Genomic DNA, 16,644 nt, shown 5'->3' with positions numbered 1-16,644 from the left:
CAAACATTTGTTGCTGTGTCTATTCCTTTATTTTGGTTCAAATGTTGGTGTTTTTTTATATTTTTTTTTTATAATAATAAGGATATGAAGCAATGACGAAAATAAAATAAGTTGCAATTATTGCATCATATATAAATTAATTATTAAAAAACCCTATATACTTTGTATACTGTAATTTTGATATACTATTATAGGCTTGCTTAGTATATATATAACAAATAATATTCTCAGAATGACATAAATCAAAACAATATCACCTATATTTGCAAATTTTTCCTACTCTTCCATATTTTAATATTATACGTTTTGCATCAATTCATTTCCTCTAAAAATATGGCAATGCCTATCTAGCAAAGTCAGCTGTTATACAGAGTTAAAATTTTAGTACTCTCCTTTTCTACTACCTTTTGGTACATCCCTTCTTAGTTTTTGTTGTTGCGCCAGTGTGATTTTTCACTAAAGTTGTGGTAGCTGAATAAATTAAAATAAATTGTTCTGCGAATTGTCATAGAAATCATTACTCCTGCTGGCATATATAAAATAAATGTAGACGAATGTAAATAATTCTCGTATAGTTCTTGAGTTGTTTGGATGTGTTTTTTCATGCTCTTACAACGTTGTGCAAGTGTTTATAAATTAAAATTTTAAGTTGTGCCGACACGAAAATCAATTGAAGTAGGCGTGAAGAAAAATTCGAAATATTGAAAAAAAATTAACATAAAATCATTATACAATTTTACAATCTGAAAATATTTTTTACCAAACGCAATAAAATCAATTAGTGTTTAAAGCAGCTGTCACAGATTCATTGAAAAAAAGAAAGTATTTGAAATGAGTGAAAAAGTGAGCCAGCCGCTGACCAATGAAACCAGCTACGCCCAGGTGGCGACCGGCCTTAGTAATAACAATCGCCAAAGTCAAGATCAGCAGCAACAAACTACTGACCAACATTCAGTTGAGAAAAAAGAAGTACGCGTCTGGTGTGATGGATGGTGAGTCATTTTACAATTTCCCCTATGTTTGAAAGACCTTAAAAAAATTTTATACCCTGTACATCAAAGGTACTGAAATGTTAAAGTAGTTGATTTTAGCTACTAAAATATTGACTTGACTACTAATATTATATAATGTTGCGTCATATATTCAGTAAAAGTTTAGAACAGCATTATTAAAATTGAGCAACTTTTGGAAATAGTTCGGTAAAAAACCAAACATAAAAAATATGTATTTAGTGTTGTGCTTTATTGATGCATTCACCAATAGTTTGCTTTGGGGTTCCGTGTTTTGAACACATGGCCACGATAAGTGATAAAGGCAATATTTTCATGGTCAGAAGCTAGTCGCTTGTGCATGGCTACTATATGCCCTTGACATTGATGCAAGCAAAAATTTTGCATTGTCGTATAATGCAAAAGATACTCGAATGTTGTTGAAAAACCTAAAACGTAAAAAATGAAATGTCAGTCATTCGCAAAGTAGCCATTTACGATAGTCAGTCATTCAATTAGCGGCGATACTCACTTGACAGCAATCAGTGTACATGGACATGTGTTTATTTGTGTGCCTACAAATATGCATACATATCTATATACAAATGCATTGTACATTACGCCTACATTGTAGTTCCGCTATGTTATTGATAAGGGTAGGCGAGTTCCGGCTGGACATGATAAGCCAGATACGCCGCCAAATGCCTCTATCTTTGTACATGTTGTCATTTTCTTCAAAAGTGTTGAACATTTGACAACTTTTGATTTTTTGTTTGTAATCTATTGTTATTATTTTCCGGTAGAGATATTGAGTATTGTAGCCTTTTTCCACATAGGTATGTTATTAAAAATTGTGTGCCATAAAAAGGCAAACATTACAACTTGCAAAGCGAAAGACCATCTTTAATGGTAATTAATAGATATTTAATGTATTCTCTGTAATTACATATGTATGTATGTGTGTAATATGCATTGTGCTACCACAATCATTCAATATTATTTGCATAATATAGCTATTCGCATGGAATTTTCCGCAGCTTCTACATATGCGCTAAAGCGCGCAGTATTTTGCAATGAAATCACCTCGCAGCCAATATGGCAAATGTTAATTGGTAATTAGCAAAGCAACTTGTCAATTTATACATTAGCTTTTTTTTATATAAAGTGAGGGGAAACATATGTCTTTCAAAAATATGGCAAAATAAAGTGTAGTTTATAAAAATATATTAAACTACTAAAATTCTTGCTTGAGGCAGATGTTTCTTGAGCCTGCAGTGCCCAGTGTATCAGTTATCATAGCTGTGAACTGAAAATTTCAGGGTTGCGAATATTTAACGAAATTTTTTAATCTCAAAATCGGAACTTATCATTGAAAATTTAATTTGTAATCTAAAACTATATTTTAAAAATGGAGATTTAATTCTTTAAATCGAAAATTAGAGATTGAATTTATTTAACCCAAATTGTATGAAAAAATTAAAAAAAAAAGTAACAATAAAAATTAGTAAAATATTTTTTTTTTAAATTGGAGTAACAAATTTAAATATCATAAGCTGGAACGAAAAAAATACAAGATTTAACTAAAAAACTATACTTTAGATTACTTAAATATAAATAAGACAAAAGTGCAGCTAATGTTGATATTGTATTAATATAAGATTTTATAAGGTAACCAGAAATGCAAAAAAATTTTAAATTGAAAAGCTCAACTTTTAAAATTTGTAATAACAAACATGGGATTAACATTTTTTTATTTTTAAATTTATTAATTTACATATTTTAGTTTTTTACTTTTTACCCGATTTTTAGTATTACACATATATTTTTAATTTTTCAGTCCGGTATTTGGGGTTAGAAATTTGAAGTAATTTTAAAAAAATATTTTCATGATTAATTAATAATTAAAAAAAAATAGTTTTATTAAAAATTTTATTTAAATGCTAATTTGTATTTTCAATGCATTTTTTGCAACACTGTTAACAATAAAATAATTTTCTAAAAAAAATTCAACTGCGTAGTATGTTCTCAACAATTGCTTGAAATATAATCAGCATAAACAAATAACTGCAATGCACAAAAGCATAAATAAATATATGTATATATACATGTGCATATGTATGTAAATTTATATAAATAAATTACTATATAATCATCTGTTTGCATATGTTTCTCTGTTGTGAGTGATTTTCCTACTGTGGCGTGATGAGTGAAATGCCACAAGAAAAGTTCATTTGTATTTTTAAAATGATTTTACTTATTTATTGTATTGCCGTTGATTGTATTCATTATTTCTCATTTAAGGCGACTTAACGGGCGCGACTTCAATGTCAAGTCACGACTTTCTTTGCATTTCACATTTTCAATTCATTTCAATTCTACCGTGTTTGCAAATACAAAAGTGTCATAAAAGTAGAAAATATTCCACACTTATTTGTACTTACTCGTAAAAAATGTATTTATGTACGCAATACCTCTGCCGTTTATACATTTTTGTGTGATTTTTGGTTGAACTGGTTTGAGTTTGAATCTTAAGCGGTTTATTCAATTTCATTCATTTGTTGTTCCTATTGTTGCTGTTGTGATTTGACGCGTTTTAATAGTTGTGTTGATACGCAGAAATCACGTGATTTGCCTGACCACCACATTCTACCATACGTCGTTAGTAAAACCATTTTGCATACTTGAGTATTTATGTTTTGCGCATGTCTGCGATTACAATTAACGAAATTTCTTTTTGTCGCTTAATTCATAGCGCAATTTAAGTGTAAGAAGTACAGAAGTTTAATTTTTTTGCAATAAAAATAAAAAATGCGAACAAGCAAAGGTATTAATTAAATATGTATGTACAAAATAATAAAAGCAAGATTTCACGCTTTGTTTCATAAGCTGAGCCGAGACATTTCGTTACATTATTTGGGAAATGTTTTATGTTATGCTGCCACAACATCAAATACTGCATGTACATATTCATATATGCATATGTATGTGTATTGTAGCACAGTTTCATATTTGTAAAAAACTTCCCGATTTCCAAAAAAAGCATACAATACTTTTTATCAATTGTTCAACGCATTGCCTTATATTGTATATACATACTTGCTGTCAGCGTCAAAAGAACGTGTACACCTTTTTCTCATACATTTCACTCTTTATCTTAGTAAAGAAAATAAAAAAAATTTCAAATCAACTACCATTTATAAATGATTAAATATTGTACTTACAAAATAATTAATAACAATCCACAAAAAAATCAAGTACAAAAATTATATAAGCAAAACCAAATATTCTCAGTTTTTAATGCTTCAAAATAGTGTCATTTGTAATTTAATATATATATTAAAGCGACTAAATGAAATTATACTGTTTAAGAGGCACACCTAGGGTAATAGTCAAAAAAGCTGGTTTAGGGCCTTGGGTTAAAAAAAACGACGGTATCAATTGTTTATTTTAAGGGTATATTTAAACATAGTATTTTAAAAATACACAGCAAAAATTTAGGAAAAAAACCGACAGTGGTAAAAAAAAAAACTTCACTGCTGCCGTGATTCCGGCCTGATAAAATATCGGCATTTAAAAAAAAAGTTGGATTTGAACTAAAATTTTGGTTGCTTTTGGTAAAAATTCGATTTTTCGTCAGATCAAAAAATTGATCATTGTATGAAGAACTATATAGAGAACATGCGGAAATTCGTTAGTTATTGCATTAGTTGTCTCCGAGTAATCATTTAAACAAATTTGAAAAAAGTATAATGTAGAGAACGCGTTTAAAGATAAACTGCTCGAGCTGATTGTAATGAGCGGCTATTTTTAGAAAGCCGTAACGCAAAAACTATTAGTTACATAGATTTTAAATTTTAGTATGTTATTATTAAAGTTATAACCTGTCGAAATTTAATAATCCATTTTTTTTTAATTTCACACAAGGTGTGCTCCTTAAATGTATATTATATTATAAAAAAGTTTTTAAAATATATTTTTGAATCAATAAGAATCCATAATTGGAAGCAATAAACAGTTTACCAATCGAAAAAATTGAATAAAAAAATTTCAAGAAGTCTTCGTAATATATTTAAAATGCACTTTAAATCACGAATTTGAAATACAAATAAATATTTATAATTATTGTGTGTCAAATTACTTTTATTAAATTTTATTTTTAATTGCCATATCTCAGCAAAAATTTTCAAAATTTGATTTAAAACACGAACACTAAAATCAATCGGTCATTTTTGAACAGCATCTTTAATAGACTTCAGAGCTGGAATATTTTCGAAATAGCTGTCAAGAAGGAGTTACCATCCGATTTGTATATTGTTAGCATAGTTTTAAAAGGGAACATACATATGTATATACAAACATAAACATTTATATATATATATGTAAACAAAGTGTCTTCGATTTCTTTAGACAAATAAGCAAGGGAGAAAATATGGTTCCAGCTTTCTGAACCAAAACTATTTATGTACATATAATATTATATATTGTGTATGTATGAGTGCATGTGATATGTAACAATGGTAATAATAATGAAAATTCCAAAGTAATTTTTATACCCACGAAGTTTGCAACTCGCAGAAGAAAACATCGGAGACGCTATAAAAAAATATTTAAATGATCAGTGTAACAGGTTGAGTCAGTTAAGGCTCTCAGTTTTTGAGATATCACTCGGAAAATTTGCACACGTCCATTTCTCTTTAAGAAGCTGCACTTGTGTGGGAAACGCCAATATTGCACCTCTACATATATAGGACATATGTAGCTGCCATACAAAGTGAACAATCAAAATCAAATCCTTGTATGGAAATATCACGAAATTTTTCACATGTTTTTGTTTAAAGCAAAGTTATAATCTCCGAAGAAATTGTTAAGTTCGCACTACTATAGCATATGGCTGTCATACAAACTGATCCATTCAAATCAAGTTTTTGTATGGAAACTTTTTTATTTGTGAAGTATATTATAGCTTCGGCGCAACCGAAGTAAACGTTTTTACTTGTTCCACATAAAAGTACTCCCATCATATTTTGAAAGCTAAGACTAGTATAAAAAAAACTTCAAACAAATGTTTTTCGTTTGATTTTTTTTCGTTTGTAGATTCAGATATGTTCATACACATGTCGTTATAAACATTGTATGACTATTGAACATAATTTAGCAGCATGTCTTATCTATCTGCCCCTACGATCCATTGAATAGTATGCTAGCTGCGTGGCCGTTCACCTTAAACAAAATATTAAAAAAATGTACAAAAATAGATTTAGCTACGGAGCTGATTCTTTAATTGATAAAATGAAACATGCTGCTGCCACTTCCGGTATTCCGCATATACTATGCGCACTTTAAAAAATATTAGTAAACAACAATAATTAAAACGAATTGCTGAGTTATCTTCATCGTCAAAGCAAAGGGTCATCAATTCATTCAGTGATTCCCATTTTCAAGCGTGCAAAATTCTTGCAGACGTTAAAGAGTGCACACCCATACATATGCATCTTATGTATGCATATGTACGTAAAATGAACTAATAAAGTAACCATAATACTTTTGCTACTGATAACGGTGGATTCCAAATTCTACAGAAAATCGCCTGATGTTCTTTCCTCCAATCACACACGGCCCACCATTGACGTAACGCCTTTAATTGATTAAAAATTGCATATACTCATCTATGCATGTATGTATGTATGTATGTTTACTCATTGTATGTTGATATATGTCAGCTTAATCTCGGTCTCTTGCTCCAATTTAATACATATATACATACGCACACATCCACACCCACATATGCATACTATTGTATTGTGAAGGAGGCACCATACAAGTGTAGTGAGTGTGGGGCTTATAGCCTTAGCCATCAGGCTAATGGCATTATGCGATAGCGACAAACATGCACACATACATACACATGTAAGTACATACTCAAATACAATCATTCAAAAAATAATGCCAGCACAATTGATAAGCAAATGTGTAGTATATTGCGCCAAGCAACTAAAAAAGCCGTTAGCCACACTAGCTCGTGAAGCCACACTAGGTCGTGTATGTACCGAGTATCGCAGAGCACGCCTCTTGAAGACGCTACGAAATCGCCGGGAGCAAAGGTATGCTTGGCTTGTCTCTTGCGTCTATCTGCTTTCCGGCGATCCCATTGCGCATACTACATTGTAGATCTTTGAATTTCTATAATTATTTTCTCTTTTTAGAATTCATTCTCGAAATTATTTGATTTACATTAGGCGTCAATTAATAAATTATTTGTTTGATACTAATTACGTAATATTTGCATATTAGTACTTGTAGTAAGAAATTGCGTTTGATGTAAAAAGTGCTGATTTGTATAATATTTATTTTTATTGAGGAAGTCGATGAAAGCGAAAACATTCAACTTGTGTTTGTAATCGCTTCTGTTGTAATACTCGATAGATTTTAGTCGCTACAGCTGACACATTTCTTCGCTAGTATTTTTTGTGACTTTTTATTGTGGTTTAAAAAAAAAGCTGAAAACTGAATTTAATGAAATAACCGTTAGAGATCTAATGCTAAATTTAATAATATTCAATAAGCTTAAATCAATATTTTATAGTATTTTGGAAATCAGTTTGTTTTTAGTTGGAATATCTCCAAATAAGTTTGGGTTTTGCTTCTATGGGTTTATAAATCTGTTTCACTCGCGGCTAAGTAGAAAGTCTTAGTAATGCTTAAAAATTGCTCTGTAGTCTGTTGTCGCGTGGCAGTATCCAAATTTATAGCACATTTTTTAGATTTTCGCCAATTATTGTCATTATTTGTTTGCTATAAATATATTAGCGTGTAATAAATACATACTTTTAAAAGGCGAAGCAGATGACACGTGACATTTGCGATTTTCATCTTTTGTGTTGTGGTTTTTAATTCCTTTTTAAAATTTCTTATAAGCACTGGAAAAATACTGACCTTAATTACCACTTGGTGGTTTTCCGGAAAAGGGACACACCCTCGAAACTTTACATACATACATATGCCGATAAGAATCACCTGCTAAGATAGTCGGCTATCACAATTTAACAAATCGATTGTCTATATTATAAATATATACTATTAAAAGTACTTATATTCGTTTGCAAATATTGATAAGTGCGTATGCCTGTGTTTTAATTCAGAAGTAGAAAATTTTAATTAAATATATAGGTCACTTGGTAACTTAAGCGTTTGTCGGCTAACTGGTTAGCTATGGTGTTGGTTCTGCTATGCGAGTGTCGTATATTCAATTTATGTATATGCTTACATTTATTTTTGGCGTATGATAATACTACCGACATCCAAGGAGAAGCCATGCTACTCTCTGCAATATCTTTTTTAATCATTTCTAGTTAATCCAAGTTCGAAAGCCTTAAAATGCCAAACATTATTTTTGTCTTCACAATTTTTACACCAGAAATGCAATAATTACGAATGGACATGATGGAAGAAGATGAGTAAAACGGGTATTGCCACAAATTGCAAAAAAAAATTTAAATTTCCAGTTAAAATGTTGGTATAGATGAAATTTTATAAAAAAGTAAATGAAATGGAAAAAATAATAGAGAACAAAAAAAAATAAATTAAATTAAGTATAATAAAATGAAACAAATTAAAGTTAAATTAATTAAATAAATACAAAAAGTACATATACGGAATTTCATATTACTTCGTTTAGGTATTGTGTTCGTGGTATTAAAGTTATTTAAAGCGTAAGCTATTGCGAATAGTATATAAATATAATAAATTGAAAAATATAATATATTGAAAAAGTAAAGCTAAAAATACATTGTTTACATTCACTGAAACACGTCATCCGAATACATCATATACATACATAAATTTTAAAAATATACTTATTTTCATTAGATACGATATATTGTTTTAAAACAAACATACATTTGTATTTGTATAATTATTTCGCAAAAAAAAAACAGCTACGTTGGCACGTCAACAATTCATTAAACGTGCTACCAACCGAATGATTAAAAACAAACTATGAAAACGTAACTTGTGCTGATACGTTCATATATACATATGTTTCATACCTGTAAATCACACATCCATGCGCGTTGTTCAGTTTTATCTTCGCCTTTTTTTTCACAGACCGACCATAATTTGTCTGGTGGTCATTCTTCCACTTGTGTGTATTCGCACACACCCAGCAATGCGGCAAAACAACAAAAAAGACATTGAAAAACTCGTTAAATGCAACATATGATCTGGTACAAAGTCCAATCGTGTCAACAGCTGAGTCGGCTGAATTACAAGGGTTGCGGGGTGCGCGAAGTGGTGTGGGGTAAGAAACGGCCCACTGACCAAGCGATTGGCATGATGGAACGATGAGTTTGATAATGACATATGTATGTGAATGTGTGTTTGTTGTGATGTGCACACGTACTAATGTATACATATATGAATGTGTTGATAGTAGAGTGTGCTATTTACCTCGACATTTGGCGGCAAAGATATTCCGTGATTTTTTGCTAGAAATTTTACTGCAAAGTGAAATATAGCTATTTGTTATTGTTTTTGTTGTTGCTATTTTTACTTTATTTAAAGTTTTGGCTCTTTTTATTAACATACGAAATTAACGCGAAAATGGTCGAAGTTCATTAACTATAATGACAAATATTGCATTAAATGAGGCGTTTAACCCTGAATTTGCCAAGGAACTTAAGTATGGTATAATTATTTATAAAACGATGCATTAACAGAAAAAATCATTTTGAAAATAGTAGCATCTATGATTTCAATAAAAAATATAAAAAAAATTTAACTTTGTATCTTCAAACTAATTTTGGTGTTTAGGAATATACCCAAAATGTAAAAGGCTGAATAAATATAAATAAAATACTTTGTAAGTTATAGACTCTATAATTATAATACTACATAATAATAATATAAATATAATTTAGATAAAAAATATATATATTTAACTTCAAACTATTTTTTTTACAACTTTTGTTGTGTGCAAACGCAGCTGTGTTTTCTGCCAGCAAATATTTAATTTAAGTATCTACAATTACATAAATTAATTACATTGAATTAATTTTTATAATACACTAATTTTCACATTGCGCCATTAGTTAATACCAAGTGGGTTATCTGCAATCCGTACTAAGCGTCGGTTATTTACAAAGTCAGTTGATAACACTGCCTAGTTGCTATCATCATTGCGTGAATAATCTTTCAGTGTAAATTGCAGCACAAAAAGCGTGATTTGCGTTAGGAAAATTGACAAAAAAATAAAATATATATAATATTTATTTGCAATTGAAGTGTGAGCAATTGCTGCACGATGTATCCATACTAATTTTCACTGCTTCAACAGCTGTTGCCTAGCTGTCAAAGTTTTTTTTGATTTATGTATTATAATTATTTTTTTAATATTTTAAAGAAGATTTTACGTTATGTCGAAAAATAATGTTTAATTTGTGCAAAGTAAGTGTGCTGAGCTCAAAGAATCCTTGAACTCATCTCTAAAGTTGGTTCCATAAAGCTGCAAGGAAAAATAACTAAAGTTAGTGGCTAGTTTAAAACTAGTCAAAAACATTAATTATCATGGCTATAAGCTTACATTTGTATATTTTATTTTAACCAAAAAGTGTATGAAGTGATTACTTTTTAGCGAAATCATGTTTCATGTGCTATATTTATATTGAGTGGCTAATTAAAAAGTCAACATTTTATAGTGATGTATAGTTTATCGTAAAAAATTGCCTGACTCAAAGAAAAATTTTTGCTTCTTAATTAATTGGCTTTGTATGAATTGTTTTTGTTTTTTTTTTGAAGTGCTTTCTTATCTACACGCGAAAAGTGCTTGTTGATTATTGGCTTTGTATTAATTTTTTTGTTTGAAGTGGTTCTTTATCTACACGCGAAAAGTCCACCTGCTAACGTTAGCGATTTTAACATGACTAAACAAATTTTTCGAGGAACTCGGCATGTCTCGCGCAAACTTTTAGAATTTTTTTGTTTTTGTGCAAATCAATCAAATACTAATATTTGGGTATTGCTTAACAATCACACACTTAAAGATTGAGTAAAGAAAGCGTTTCGTTTGAACAAACTTCCTTATTATAATGGATTTGAAGTGTTCGATATGAAAAAAAGAAGTGTTGTACACGTAACATACAATTATTAAAGAATATGTGTTTGTGTTATAGCAACTAAGCCGAAATAATATTCAAATTAAGTTCATCAGTGCATAGATGAGCTTACACACACTTTATATAAACTGAAATGCCTACCAATAAATTCAACTGATTTCTTTCTCCATTGCAGCTATGATATGGTGCATTTTGGCCATGCCAATTCCCTGCGACAAGCCAAAGCGCTTGGCGACAAAGTCATCGTGGGCATACACACCGACGAGGAGATCACAAAACATAAAGGACCACCCGTATTTACGGAGGAGGAACGCGTCAAAATGGTCAAGGGCATCAAGTGGGTGGATGAGGTGGTGCTCGGTGCGCCCTATGTGACAACACTCGAAGTGCTCGACGAATATAATTGTGATTTTTGTGTGCATGGCGGTGAGTACATGTCTGAAAGACAAAAAAGAAATCGGGAAAAAATGACATTTTTAATTATTTTCTCAATTGTTTTTTGTGTTTACAGATGACATCACTATGACCGCAGAGGGCGTGGACACATACCACCTTGTGAAGTTTGCCAACCGCTACAAGTATGTACATACATATTTATATACTTAATTGACATATGGATTTTCCGTTTGAATTATTAATAAACATTTGCATTTTCCTTGCTCCTTACAGAGAAGTACGTCGCACTGCTGGTGTTTCAACGACAGATTTGGTCGGACGTATGTTATTATTGACACGCAATCACTTCCATCAAGGCTCTGCCGAATATGCCATAGAGAAAGAAGGTAACAGTTATTTTAGTTTAGCCACAGCAAAGTATTATTTATTAATATCATTTGTGCTAATATCATGGGGCTTTTAATACATACACATACGTTCATACTTGTAAATCGATAAATTGATTTTTTTTTTATATTTTGCTTTTCAATTGAAGTAAGAATTATTCTCGATTTTTTATGCGAGTGTTGATAACTTTTTTTACTTGCTCAGCAAAAAAAAAATCATATATCAATAATTGTATATATATTTGCTTCATATTTACTGCAATATTAATTTTTTATGAACATATATATATATTTATATAATTTGTATTGCTTTCGTGACATACATAATTTTTATTTATTTAATACAATAATAAGTTAAATTTAATTTAAATTTTATGTTTAAAAAGTAATGAAAGCCACACAACCATATTAAAATAATTTCCATACATTTGCAAACGTTCTCAGCTCTATTTTTCAATAAATAAAATAATACTCATTGTTTACCCAAATTAATTGTTCAAGCAGACCACCACAACAAACATACATACACATATTTACTTTTATTATTTCGCATGTTTTTGCATTTTTATATTTGGTATCAGCTTGGAAATTTTCGAAATTTACACACGTTCTCTCTCGCATGTTTGTTTCTTTCGTTTGTCCACTTTGTTTATCCTCTTTTCTCTTTTTTCTTTTATTTCTATGTACATGTCAAACGAAATTTGCAAAACAAAAAACCTAAAAATCTAACTGAAATGACAATGATATCGCAAAAACCAATCAAATCACTCGTAACTTGCTAATTACTAAAACCGTAACTGCTATTGCACTAAAATTTGCTAAACACTTGTAAATTAACGATGTAAACAATAACAAAACGCCTAAAATTATGCAATACCAATTGCATGGTACTGCTAATTCATTCCATGCGTATCGCTCTCTTTCATTCTTTTGAAACTGCTATCAACTATCAACGCTATGTGCTCTCTGTAAAAAAAAAAAATACAACCGCAATTGAAATTGAACGTCAAATTGAAAATTTATGAAATTTTGTGCATTCATTACAAATTCTGTGCATATAAATTAATACCAAAAAAAAATTAAAAATTATAACAGACTTAACTAAAAAAGTACAAAAAATGAAATTATCATCAGGTTCATCTAATATGGGACAAGACTCATCAGCGAAAAGTCCGTGGACCGGCTGCAGTCAATTTTTGCCAACAACACAGAAGATCATACAATTCAGCGATGGCAAGCCACCAAAGCCCAATGACAAAATTGTAAGTAGAAACGTGTGCTATTGAAATATATAGTTAATAAAAATTATATAGACAAATACATATATACAATATATGAATTGAAGGAAACAAAAAAATTATATCAAAAATCTTTTGTCTGCTTGAACAGGTGTATGTGGCTGGCGCTTTCGATCTCTTTCATGTGGGCCATTTAGATTTCTTGGAGAAGGCCAGCGGGTTGGGTGATTACTTGATTGTTGGCCTGCATACAGATCCCGTGGTGAATTCGTACAAGGGTAGCAATTATCCCATTATGAATTTGCATGAACGCGTGCTCAGTGTGCTGGCGTGTAAGGTAAGGCGGAAAAGAGAGGGAGTGATATTAATAAAAAAATTTCTTGTTTTAGTACCAGAATTTTTTATTCAAATCTTTTTGTTTAAAAAGTATATTTTTAACTTCCTAAAAAAAAAAATTAAAAACTGAAAATTAAATTTTTTTATGCCAAATTAAAAATCGAAAATCCTACAAATCTTGGATTAAAAATTGAGATAATATTTTTTAATATAAAAATTTGAGTAGCAAATGAAAAAATTAAAAGCTGGAATGGAAAGGTATAAAAAATAAAGATTTACATATTTCTAAGTGAAAAATCTATAATTAAGCGTAATTAAACTATTTTGATATATTATTAAAAAAAAAACTTTTCCTTTTCATAAGATAAGTAATTTTTAATTATAAGCCCGGAATAAAGTATTTTTCTTTCAATCCGGTATTTAATTAAAAAGTCAAAATTAAAAATAAATTTTTATTCCTTTTTTTGGAAGTAATTTATATTTCATTTCGGTACTTGATATTAATTATTTCTTTTGTTTTTCATTTCGTTATTTGGTATTAAAAATTTTAAATTTATTTTTAATAAAATTCTTCAGGATCACAAAATAATTTGTAATCTGATTTGTGGGACTAAACTTTTTTCACTGCGGTATTTTGTATTAGAATTTTTTTCAAGCCGTTATTTGGGATTGTAAACTTAAAAATTTATTTCAATTAAGATTTTAGGAATTAAATTTTTTGGTGGTATTTAGAATATTTTTTTTAAGCTGGTACCACATACCACATAAAAATTACAAATAATTTTTTTTTCGTACCGCTACTTGGTTTAATTTTGTTTCCTTTCGGTATTTGAAATTAAAAATTATTTTTAATACAGTAATTATAAAAAAAAAAATTTTTTTTTGATTCAAATGTTAATTTAATTGTGCATTATTTGCAACCCTGATAATAATATAAAACTTTTCTCTCAACAGTACGTCAACGAGGTGGTTATCGGCGCACCCTATTGTGTCACCGAAGATCTGCTCGATCATTTCAAAATCGATGTTGTTTGCCACGGCCAGACACCGATTGCGTTCGAAGATGGCAAAATCGATCCTTATGCTGTACCAAAGACACGTGGCATCTTCACGCTCATCGACTCACAAAACTCAATGACAACCGAACTTATTGTGGAACGTATTATTTCACATCGTATCGAATATGAGCGCCGCAACAAAGCCAAAGAGAAGAAGGAATGTGAGGCATTCGAAGCGCTGCAGCGTGCCAAGCAAACACAGAAAGCTGGTTAGGATTAGGCCAACAAGCCGACGGGTCAGTGTGTACACGAGTGCAATGCCCTTTAAGCCATTATCCCTGTGCTTTTATACATTTAGCATTAGATAGCGCATAAGAAGTTTAGAGTAAATTGCGAGACGCGCACATACTGAACCCGCTCGGTTAAGAAACGCTGTGCAGCAGCATCAACGCCTACAACAACATTTTTTTTTTGTTGAAGACTTGTGCTTTTTAAGTTTTATATTGTAGTAGTGTATTTTTAATGTTATGTTTACATTTAACTCGCATTATTTTATATAGCACCACCATTTTGTGTGTGTTTCGTGTGTATACGTATGTGCATTGCTAGTACAAATCGTAGTAGTGATATATGCAGTTGTTAGCGTGCAGTTTTATTTTTTAGAAAATTACCATTTTGCAAACTTTTTCCAATTATGGTTTACAGATAATGCAATATTTATAAAACATGCTCAAGTTGAATATAATTTTTTTAGTCTAACCGAAATTGTATGTATGAACGTATAGCATATTTCTTAGTTAGCTTCTGTTGTCAATGTAAATACAAAACCCACATATTAGTTATAATTTGAAAAAATATGCAAAATTTGTAGTAGAAATTCTAACTGTAAATTTTCCATATAATTGCTGGCAAATATACACGAAGTAGCTTCGTGTTGAACACGTTTATGCTAAGTTAGTGAAAATACTAGTATAACGTATATGGCTTGCAATCAAGTCTCATGCCAAATAGTAGTATAATAACTGTATAACGTGGCAGAAATATATTTTTTACTGCAACATTTACAAAATATGAGTGAAAATATAATTTTCGAAATGCGATAGTATATGGCTTTTGTGCGTGGGACTATGAAAATTTATTTCTCAAAATATTTTCCAAAAATATTAGTTTCTATTGCATTGTATTAGCAATCCAAAATCAATCAATATTTTTGAACTGCATTTTGTTATTACGTTTAAAAAAATGCCAATTTTTTTGAAAAATTCATGCACATGCTTAGTTTTATGTGACACGATTTTGTGTCTTTCTAATTCAATTAAACAAAAAATGCTATCATATCTATATATAAATTTAAAAAAATATAAACATGCAAACCTCGAATAGTCGCATATTTTGGCTAATAAAAGCAATACATACAAAAATTAAAATTTTTATTTAATTTTTTGTTTTTCACTTTCACAAAATTGACTAATACGCTGTGAAATTGTATATTTCTTTGGTATTCCAAGTATGTTTGTTTATGTTTTATTTACATTAATTTCGTTTTTTTTTCTTTCTAGTTCACAATTTATTTATTATTTTAATTATTTCATATAAATAATATTAAATATATATACATATGTAGTTTATTAAATATTGAGACCAAAAAAACAAAAACAAATCATAGCATAGCAAGCAACATTTATTTGGTCTGTTAATATAAAAAAAAAACCTTTTGTCAAATGTTTTTGTCGTTTATGATATACAAATAATTTATTATACTACTTTACTCAATAAAAAATAATACAAAAAATAAAAATTGTTTTGATAAAAAATTAAATTTTCACATAAGTCTGAAACCAAAGAGATTGAGCTCTAGAAATAAATTTTTCGTGTTCATATTTCGTACATATGTATATTGGAAATCGTAGCTCCGTACAACAGTTAAACCAGAACTGTTGTTGTTGTTGTAGCAGAAGAAAACATCGCTGCAGAAATTTGGAAGAATGCTGCTGAGATAAAAATCATTTGGCGGCAAAAAATTTGGGTTCGTTGTGGTTACTTAGACCTGACTGCTGTGTGATTTTAACTCTTAGTTTTCAGTGGTTTTTTCAGCGTTCAGCTATAATCAGCTGTTATTCTACTAAGTTGAATAAGTGCTGAATGGCAAAATACTCTAAAAGGTTGATATTGCGTTAGTCTATGAATCGATC

At 29.9% G+C, this 16,644-nt stretch overlaps 1 protein-coding gene across 3 annotated transcripts; it reads left to right on the top strand.

The window, feature by feature from the left end:
- Positions 1-476: 476 nt before the first annotated feature.
- Pect (phosphoethanolamine cytidylyltransferase) lies at positions 477-16,250 on the top strand. Of its 3 annotated transcripts, none has more exons than XM_014232531.3 (7): positions 477-992; positions 11,274-11,524; positions 11,610-11,676; positions 11,768-11,880; positions 12,976-13,142; positions 13,270-13,455; positions 14,409-16,250. In XM_014232531.3, the coding sequence occupies exons 1-7, from the start codon at positions 832-834 to the stop codon at positions 14,724-14,726; spliced, it is 1,263 nt and encodes a 420-aa protein (XP_014088006.2). In that variant the 5' UTR covers positions 477-831; the 3' UTR covers positions 14,727-16,250. The 3 variants fall into 3 exon arrangements, with proteins under 3 accessions (XP_014088006.2, XP_014088011.2, XP_036215776.2); XM_014232536.3 differs by having other exon boundaries at positions 479-992; positions 13,015-13,142; XM_036359883.2 differs by lacking the exon at positions 477-992 and adding an exon at positions 10,410-10,430.
- The last annotated feature ends 394 nt before the right edge of the window (positions 16,251-16,644 follow it).

This window comes from Bactrocera oleae, chromosome 3, assembly GCF_042242935.1.
Source record: "Bactrocera oleae isolate idBacOlea1 chromosome 3, idBacOlea1, whole genome shotgun sequence".
NCBI lineage: Eukaryota > Metazoa > Arthropoda > Insecta > Diptera > Tephritidae > Bactrocera > Bactrocera oleae.
The sequence above is the reverse complement of the archived record's forward strand: the minus strand, read 5'-3'. Positions and strand labels throughout refer to the sequence as shown.